Source organism: Rhinichthys klamathensis, unplaced genomic scaffold (assembly GCF_029890125.1).
Source record: "Rhinichthys klamathensis goyatoka isolate OS25496 unplaced genomic scaffold, OSU_Roscu_1.1 h1tg000578l_1, whole genome shotgun sequence".
Lineage (NCBI taxonomy): Eukaryota > Metazoa > Chordata > Actinopteri > Cypriniformes > Leuciscidae > Rhinichthys > Rhinichthys klamathensis.
The window spans coordinates 1,316,420-1,326,214 of NW_026607042.1; the positions used below are offsets into that span (position 1 = coordinate 1,316,420).

General features: G+C 49.0%; 1 protein-coding gene across 1 annotated transcript; it reads right to left on the minus strand.

Moving 5' to 3' along the window:
* Positions 1 to 6,770: 6,770 nt before the first annotated feature.
* On the minus strand, positions 6,771 to 9,299 carry LOC130075370 (uncharacterized). The gene is made up of 2 exons (XM_056239984.1): positions 7,778 to 9,299; positions 6,771 to 7,601 (listed from the first exon to the last, which is right to left on the minus strand). Exons 1-2 carry the CDS (start codon positions 8,979 to 8,981, stop codon positions 7,189 to 7,191), a joined length of 1,617 nt encoding a protein of 538 aa, XP_056095959.1. The 5' UTR covers positions 8,982 to 9,299; the 3' UTR covers positions 6,771 to 7,188.
* Between the last annotated feature and the right edge of the window lie 496 nt (positions 9,300 to 9,795).

The window sequence follows — 9,795 nt, forward strand, 5'->3', positions numbered from 1 at the left end:
TGCTACGAGGACGTCGGCGCCTTCAGCCGCCTTCGAACGCCATCCTACTGAGCCATCCGGCGCGCTACTCACGCAAGTATCATTTACAGCTGTTCGCCCTGCGACGTTGTAAAAGAGCAAATTTCTGAGGCATTGTTTCAAATGTCTTCCTGCGCGTCATGCAGAGGCCCTCTCCCGGACCGGGATCGTCACATCATCTGCGCTCGCTGCCTGTGTCGGGTCCATGCAGAAGCTGCTTTGACCAAGGGCGGAAGCCCTGAATGTGATGACCTGGGTCTCTCCGAACTGCGCGCTCGCCTCGCCGCGAGCGTGCCCACCGCCACCATTCCTCTGTTCGAGCCGCGCAAGAAGAAGCGCCGCTCACAGAGGCTTCCTAAAGAACCTGAGCTCAGTGACGTCACGCCGAGCCAGTCTCCGCGTGCTTCACCGCCGCTCTTGGATTCCCCACCGCCGGTTCAGTTCACTCAGTCAGAACAACACCCCTCCAACAGAGCGGTGGGCCTTGTGGCATTCGGGAGGAGATGACAGCTTGTCCATCGACGCTGCATCTGACGATTGGCCGGGCTCCGCTTTCGACCCCGCGCCGTCGACGCTAGCCAGCACGAGTGGGGGCTCTACTATGGATGCGGAGATTGTTTGCGTCCTCTCGAAAGCCGTGGAAGACCTCGGGCTCGAATGGTCTTCTCCCGAAGAACCAACCCGAAGCCGACTGGACGAGTGGTTTTTGCAGGGGCGCCGACAGGCTCCTCGGCAGAGGCCTTCTCCTTTCTTCCCGGAAGTCCATGACGAACTTACCAAGTCATGGAAAGCCCCGCACTCTGCACGTCTAAAGCCTTCCTTTTCTTCGTCGCTCTCCTCCGTGGATGGCGCGAAAGAAAGAGGCTAGAGGGAACGCCGCCCCTCGAGGAGGCCGTGGCCAATCATCTCTGCCCGCCCTCCACCACCGGATGGAAAGCCAAAGCTTCCCACCCCTCAAAGCCCTGCTGCACTACCTCTGCTCTCGCCGGTCGCGCTTATGCCGCCGCCGGCCAGGCTGCGTCAGCGCTTCATTCAATGGCGGTACTTCAAGTGTTTCAAGCCAAACTTCTCCGTTCCCTGGACGAGTCTGGCCCCGAACCCGAAGCCTTCAAGGACCTACGCAGCGCAACTGATGTAGCCCTGCGAGCCACGAAGGCCACCGCCCAGTCTATCGGCCGCGCTATGGCCAATTTGACTGTTCTCGAGCGCCATCTGTGGCTGACACTGACCGATATGAAGGACGCAGATAAGGCCCCGTTTTTCGACGCGCCTATCTCTACCAGCGGGCTGTTTGGACCTGCGGTTAAAAGTTTCGCCGAGCGCTTCACTGAAGCTCAGAATGCTTCAGAGGCTATGCGCCACTTCCTACCCAAGCGCTCCAGCTCGTCACAGAGTAGACAGAGACCGTCTCAGCCGCAGCGAACCAGAACAGCGCCCACCGCCGCTCAGCCCGCGCCACAGACTGACGCTCGACGCCGCTCGCGCTCTCACAGCCGCAAGCCGCCTCCTGAGTGACGGGGACCTCGGCCCAAGATTGCGCTGAACCCCGAGCCTCGTAAGCCTTCCTAGCCATAGGAAGAAAGAGAGAGAGTGCGTGTCTCGCAAAAGCCGGACCACTCTCTCTGCAAGGTCACAGACATTACCCAGTCCCCTTACAGGCAGCTGGAAATGTTTATACAGCAGCCAAAGGGCCAGTCACAGAGCTCGCTCACCTGCAAACAAACGCCGTTTTTACGGCGACACACAGAAATCACAAAAAGAGTCATTTTCTGCCTGTGTCACTAAGGGTTCACATGTCCACAAAGTGTGCATTCCCAAATACTGTCAAAACGGTGCCAAATACTTCCCCAGCTCAGGCTGGACCCCCCATAAATGTAGATCACGTGCCTACGGTCATGTACGCACCAGTACACACAAGCACTGTTCACACGGTTATAAATTCATCCCCAGTAAAAGCGGGAAACATTATAAAGGTGACGCGTGTGCCTACCACTGTTTATGCACCCCCACTTATAAGCACTGTCCCTACAGTGTCAAACCCAGCCCCAGCTCAGGCTGCGAGCGTTACAGACACAGCGCGCGCTGTTGTAAACACACACGCGCCCCTACACTCAGCTGCTCAGCGCGCGCCCGCGCCTCTGAGAGCTACGAGCTCAGGCGATTCGCTGGCCGGGTCCCTACGTCACAGCGGCCCGCCCCTAGCCTGTATTCAGCCCATATCTGTGCATGCAGCGGCATGGGAAAGCATTCCAGATATCCAGTTCGCTCGCAGACCACCACGCTTTGCGACTGTGGTCGAGACGAAAGTGAGAAAAGAGTGTTCACATGTTCTACGCACCGAGGTGCGCAAATTAATAGAAAAGGGCGCTGTGGAAACTGTTCCTCCCTCGATGAGCGAGGCTGGTTTTTACAGTCGCTATTTTCTAGTCCCGAAAAAGGATGGCGGTCTCCGCCCCATCCTAGATCTCAGACATCTGAACAGAGCACTAATGGTTCACTCGTTCAGAATGTTGACAACCAAGCATATCCTCGCGCAAGTACGCCCAGGAGATTGGTTTCTCTCGGTGGATCTGAAAGATGCTTACTTTCACATTCCAATAGCGCCTCATCACAGGCCTTTTCTGAGATTCGCTTTCGAGGGACAGTCCTACCAGTACACAGTACTTCCGTTCGGCCTGTCACTGGCACCCCGTACATTCACGAAATGTATGGATGCAGCACTTTCCCCCCTGAGACGGCGGGGAGTGCGAATACTGAATTATCTCGACGATTGGTTGGTCCTAGCACAATCAGAGAGTCAGTTAATAACACACAGATCTTGGATTATCAGCCATTTGGAATGCCTGGGTCTAAGAATCAATTTTGCAAAGAGTATGCTATCTCCCAGCCAGAAAATTTCTTTCCTGGGAATAGTTCTAGACTCGATGCAGATGACAGCTCGTCTCTCATCAGAGCGCGCGCTCACCATCAGGCGCCTTGCAACATCTTTCAGGGCGGGCGCGCGCGCCCCCGTCAAGCGGTTTCAGAGGATGCTCGGTCTCATGTCCTCAGCATCGGCCGTACTCCAGCTAGGATTGTTGCACATGCGCCCTCTCCAACGCTGGCTCAAGAGCCGCGTCCCTACTCACGCATGGCGTTCAGGCCACTTTTTAATCAGAGCGAACCACGGCTGTATAAAAGCCCTGACGCACTGGAAGGCCGCCGACTGGTATCAGGCCGGCGTGAGTCTGGGTGTGAACACAAGGAGAAAAATGATCACGACAGATGCCTCCAAAATAGGTTGGGGGGCCCTTTACGAGGGCAGGCCTGTCTCCGGCTTTTGGTCAAACCCGGAAAAGCACCTACAAAAAAAAACTGTCTGGAGATAAAAGCGGTCGCTTTGGCTCTCAGAGCCCTGCTTCCACATCTAAAAAACGAACACGTCCTGGTCCGAACGGACAACATGACGGTAGTGTCGTACATAAATCGCCAAGGTGGACTCAGGTCGAGCTCCATGCATTCGATGGCCAGGAGACTCATCTTATGGTCCCAGCACAACTTGCGCTCGCTGAGAGCAGCGCATGTGCCAGTCGTTCTGAACCAGGGGGCGGACATGCTATCCAGAGACAAAATTCTCCCAGGAGAATGGGCTCTCAACCCTCTGACGATTCAGTGGTTATGGAAAATCTTTGGCGAGGCAGAGGTCGACCTCTTCGCCTCCAAGGAGAATGCGCACTGCCCTCTTTTCTTCACAAAAAGCACGGACGCGCTCGCCCAGAGATGGCCGAGCCGCCCCTTATATGCTTTTCCCCCGATCGCGATGCTACCACAGGTCATCACTCGGGTCAGAGAGGAGAAAAACGCAGTGCTTCTGATAGCCCCACTGTGGAAGAACCAAACATGGTTTCCAGAATTGGTGCAAATGCAATCAGCACCACGGCCGATTCCGCTGAGGCCAGATCTCCTCAGCCAGGCCAACGGGATGATATTTCACCCCCGCCCCGATCTGTGGGCCCTTCATGCATGGCCCCTCAACGGGTTCCCAGGAACCTCACGAGCGGTGCGTTAAAAACCATCGCTGAGGCGCGGGCGCCCTCTACGAGACGCTTATATGCCCAGAAATGGAAAGTGTTCAGTGACTGGTGTAATACCAAGGGCTTGAACCCTGAAACATGCGAGATTACGAACGTACTCGCCTTTCTACAAGAGCTTTTGGAGGCGGGCCGCACCCCCTCCACGCTCAAAGTGTATGTGGCGGCCATTACAGCATCACACGACCCTGTAATGGAACGTCCATTGGGAAGAAACGACCTAATTATTCGTTTCCTGAGGGGCGCTAGGAGGATGAATCCCCCACGCCCCCCCTCAGTGCCGATCTGGGACCTGGCTACGGTCCTGGACGCTCTTAAAGGGGCCCTTAAACAGCTCAAAACTGCGCTCTTGCTGGCACTCGCCTCAGTCAAGAGAGTGGGCGACCTGCACGCGCTCTCAACGAGCGCTGCCTGCATAGAGTTTGAACCTAACGACTGCAGGGTTGTCCTTAGGCCAAAACATGGGTATGTCCCTAAAGTGCTTACCAGAGCACAGGTTATCCTTTCAGAGCACAGGTTATCTCCCTAACCGCGCTATCGTCTCCAGCAGACAAACACGACGCTAATCTACTCTGCCCCGTTAGGGCTCTCAGAGTGTATCTGGAGCGCTCTGCCCTATTCAGACAGACAGGACAACTGTTTGTATGCTTTGGCGGTCGTACGAAAGGTTTCGCCGTTTCAAAGCAGAGAATCTCTCGCTGGATAGTTGAGGCTATAGCGCTGGCTTATGAAGCTAAGGGACTTCAATGCCCCTGGGGTGTCAGAGCTCACTCCACCAGGAGTATGGCTTCTTCCTGGGCATGGTAGAGCGGGATACCGATCGAAGATATCTGTGCGGCCGCAGGCTTGGCCTCACCGTCCACATTTATCAGGTTTTACAACCTACAGGTCCCGACATTGCATTCCAATGTACTATCGGCATGATGCTAGTAGAACTATGAGTTCATATCTAGATTGTGTATGTGCTTGTGTCACACTGAGCGCCTTCTGAGCCGCATATATAAAGCTCGCCTCTGCCGGCTAGTTGGATGATAACTTTGCTTTTCAGCTCAGGCACCTGCCTCTGGCTGTTATAAGGCGAAGTCAGCACGCACGGCGTTTTGCATGGTGTTCCCATAGCGTAAGCTACTTACGCAATAGGAGAGACCTCTCGAAAGGGAACGACTCGGTTACTAACGTAACCTCGGTTCCCTGAGAGGAGGGAACGAGTATTGCGTAAGCTGCCGTGCTTGTGCTTGGTTAGTTCGCTTCAGTCGATTTAACCTGAAGAACTCTCATGACGGGCGCCCAATATATAGCTCTTGGCCACGGCCATCTTGGCGGGCTCTGATGCGCGCGGGCGCGAAGCGCGCTCATTGGTCGCGCGTTCAGAGTCGCCCCGTCATTGGTTCGAGCAAGTTGCCGCAGCACAGCCAATGACCGAGCTGCCTCGCTCATTGCTGTCTGCTGTGCAGCTGCAATGCGTTTTACATAAAGACTTCAATATTTCTCGAGAAAAGGAGTTTTCCCATAGCGTAAGCTACTTACGCAATACTCGTTCCCTCCTCTCAGGGAACCGAGGTTACGTTAGTAACCGAGTCGTTTTACAACACTTGTGTGTGTTTACTCATGGTTTATGAGGACATTATTCGGTTTAATGAGGACTCATATGACTATTGTATGTGACTCAGAGATGCTCACAAGTCTCTGAGCTAGAGTCCAAGTCAAGTCTCAAGTCTCTGAGCTAGAGTCCAAGTCAAGTCTCAAGTCTCTGAGCTAGAGTCCAAGTCAAGTCTCAAGTCTCTGCGCTAGAGTCCAAGTCAAGTCTCAAGTCTCTTTATTATAATAAGTCTCTGGTTATAATAAGTGTTGCATCACATACAGCGACCCATCCAGGCTGCTTAGAACACTGTATAGCTATATATAAGGAATTCAAAGCATGTAATATGTTATTTTGACTACTTTATCTATTAGCATACAGTATTAGCTTTGATTTTGGTATATTAAAATCAAATGTATGTAAACAGGCTATTGCAACATGACAAAAACAACAAGAATGCTTTACTTTTAAGTTAATATCTGTATTTTGCCTTGGTGCATGAACACACAGTACAGTACAGACAACACCATTGCAACGAACCAAACGATGTGAAATATACTATCCACAAAAATTAACACACTACACTTCCTTATGATAGAGAATCCTTATAGAGAATTATTTGTTATTTACTTAGTGGCTGGATAGCACAACATTCAAACGCTCAACATTTTTAGAGTGAATGTAGCAACTAGCAACTGACCAACTTATGGCATGTAACTTGTTAAGAACAAAATGTTTAGAAATAATAAAATAAAAAAAATCCAAAGGATGAGATCTCAGACTGGTTAACCTTCTCAACACTTAAAGGATTAGTTCACTTTAAAAAAAACTTTTGCTGATAATTTACCCCCATGTCATCCAAGATGTCCATGTCTTTCTTTCTTCAGTCGAAAAGAAATTAAGGTTTTTGATGAAAACATTCTAGGATTTTTCTCGATATAATGGACTTCAATGGGACCCAAATGGTTCAAGGTCCAAATGACAGTTTCAGTGCAGCTTCAAAGGGCTTTAAACGACACCAGACGATGAATAAGGGTCTTATCTAGCGGAACGATCGGTCATTTCAAAAATAAATAAAAAAGTTAAAGTTTTATAACCTTTTCAATGTAATTGCGTATTACTTGACGTCATGAACACGCATCACAGAACCGAGCAAGGCGAGCATTTGTGCTTATAAAACTTAAACTTTTTTATTTATTTTTGAAATGACCGATCGTTTTGCTAGATAAGACCCTTATTCATCGTCTGGTATCGTTTAAAGCCCTTAGAAGCTGCACTGAAACTGTCATTTGGACCTTGAAGTCCATTATATGGAGAAAAATCCTGGAATGTTTATCAAAAACCTTAATTTCTTTTCGACTGAAGAAAGAAAGACATGGATATCTTGGATGACATGGGGGTGAGTTAATTATCAGCAAAAGTTTTTTTTAAAGTGAACTAATCCTTTAATACACTAGGTATGGGCCACAAAACATGTTTGGCTTCTAGGTGTCCTTCAGTGGCCTAAGAACTAGAAAAGTCTTAAGCAACAGAATGGTTACATTTCAAAAAGATCAAGCTTGACAGTGTCTTTGCACTAAGTCTGGCTCGGTGAGGGCGCATTATAAGGCCTCCATGACTAAATACCCTTTCCACTGGTGCACTGGTGGCAGGAACTGCAAGCAGTTTCATAGACACAAGATAAAGCCTGGGGAAGATCTTTGCATGTTTTTGCCAGAAATCCATACAGTCAACTTCTTCTTCAGAGCACACCTGGATGTAGCGAATGACCTCATCTTTGCAGGATGTGTGATGGTCTGCTTTTTTCTTGGTACTCTTCTTGCGGTAGCCAGAGAAAAGCCGTGGAGTTTTAGCGGGTACTGGTGGCTCCTCCTCATCTTCTCCACTGCTGCCCTCAGGTATGGTGACTTTCTGAGCCTCAACCAAGAGAAGGTCTGAAAATATTCCACAAAAATGATGGTTAGTTACAATATTATGACGTTAATACACTAAATGCACAGTGGTGATGATTAAGTAATGAATCAATAAAAAGTAAGACAAGATTTGAATATGTTAGATGCATAATGTGATGATAATCTTTTAAATAGGTTAATGTGTATTATTCACCTACCTATCATCATCTCCTTCACCTCACTCTTGACTTCATCTGGTGCAAGGACATCTTGTTCTAGCCAAAAGAGGCAGAATGATGGGTCTAGTAGTGCAGACAACATGTAGACCATATCTCCAAATGGAAGCTCTACGGGGGGTTGTGCTGTTTCATCCATTCGGACATTTGCAAACATCCCCTGGAAACGGCGTTGGAGTGACTTCTGCAGTGCTTTCACTAAGCCAACCAGATGACGAGATGCATTCAGCATATGGATAAGGTGGCTGTTGAGTGAGAGTACACAAGGGAGAGCCGCACTGACAGTCACCACCTTCTCTCCTTGTGTAAGGTCTGTTGCTTGCAGAAATGGGGCTAAAATGTCCACAAGCTCTTTGAGCTGACTCCATTCTCTGGCTGATAAGCACAGGCCTTTATGTCCTTGGGCTTCCAGGAGAGAGTTTAGGCTTTGGGGATCCAGGTCAGTGACTGCCTCCACAAGGCGAAGAGTAGAGTTCCATCGTGTGGACACAGCTGAGGGGATGCTTCGGTTTGCTCCATACTCCGCCTCAAATGCTTCCTTCAGTCTACAAGTAGAATGGAGTAAACTGCAAAATTTTGTCACTTTTGCCATTGCACTGTTCAGCGTTCTTGTCTCCTTTAGTCCATCTCTTACAACAAGCTGCAATGAATGTGCAAAGCACTGCAGCCGCTGCTGCCGACAGCTGCTCTGGATGGATTCCACATCATCCTGGTATTCCTCACTTACTTCCTCCCACATGCAGCTGTTTCCCAGCTCATCTTCATCATCATCTTCATTGTCAGTTTTAGCAGAAGGGAAACAAACTGTGAAGGCTTTCTTCATATTTGAGGCATTATCGCAGATGATGTAATCCAATTTATGTTTTATATTAAAGTTGTCACATATCTCCTCAAATTTCTCACTTATTCTCTCTCCAGTGTGTGACCCAGTGAATCGTTCACAACTTAGGAGAACTGTCTGCAGTCTTCTTGGGCAGTCTTTCTCCTCAATTTCCATGAAGTGGGCTGTTACCCCTAAGAAGCCACGCATGCCCCTGTCAGTCCAGATGTCCACTGTCACAGACACATTGTTAATCTTTTGTAGTTTACATTTTATCTCGGACTCTTTTTCTGCTACTAGCTCACTCAGACGTCTGGTTACGGTGCTTCGACTTACTGGGCAGTATCTCTCCTCTACCACTGACATAAAATTCCTGAAGCTAGGCTTGTCAATCAAAGACAGAGGGAGGTTGCATGAAATGATGAGGTCCTGTATTATGGATTCAGTAATGGCCTTCTGTCTGGGATGCCCCTGGCTGTATAGCTGCACACCTCTTGTCTGGCTTAAGAATGAATCAATGCTGCTCTGTCCCTGTGCACTGGCCCCTTTCTTTGCTCTGTTGAACTCATTAAACCTGCAGATGTCGATCAATCAATATGAAAAGACAACAAGTAAGATGCTTATCTTATAGCAAACAATTTTATGTGCAACAAAGCCCATCTGAAACCACAAGGTCCTGAACTGAAAAAAAAATGGTCTCAGGGTATCAAGAAAACATTGCTAAATTTATAAGCAATAACTAACTTTTTTTTTCACTTACAGAGTGAAAAGAATGAAACTGTAATGTTACATGATCAACAATCATTTCTGTTAAGAATATATATCTCAGCACATTTTCAATGACCACACACTGTACACCCCCCTACACATTTATATTACACACAGGATGTGCGGGTCTAATAAAAGTGTGGAAATGGTAGCCTAGGTCCTGTGTACCTTTACTCTGTCCTCCTGTCATGGCCTACTGTTGTGTGTGTGTGTGTGTGTGTCCTTTTATATGGTTTATGAACGTCAGGGGTAGAAACAAAACTCACTTTTGCACACACAATCTCTCTCTCACACGTCACGCACACACACACGCAGTCACGCAGTCACACACACACACACTCAAGCACACAGACACACACTGTTTACGGGGACTCTCCATAGGCGTAATGGTTTTACTAATGTACAAACTGTA

Excerpts from the sequence above, each read along its gene's own strand:
- LOC130075370 (XM_056239984.1), bottom strand. The coding sequence starts at position 8,981 with ATGTCAGTGGTAGAGGAGAGATACTGCCCAGTAAGTCGAAGCACCGTA. Across the intron at positions 7,602-7,777 it reads GGTGAAGGAGATGATGATAG|ACCTTCTCTTGGTTGAGGCT; the intron begins GTAGGTGAATAA and ends GAATATTTTCAG.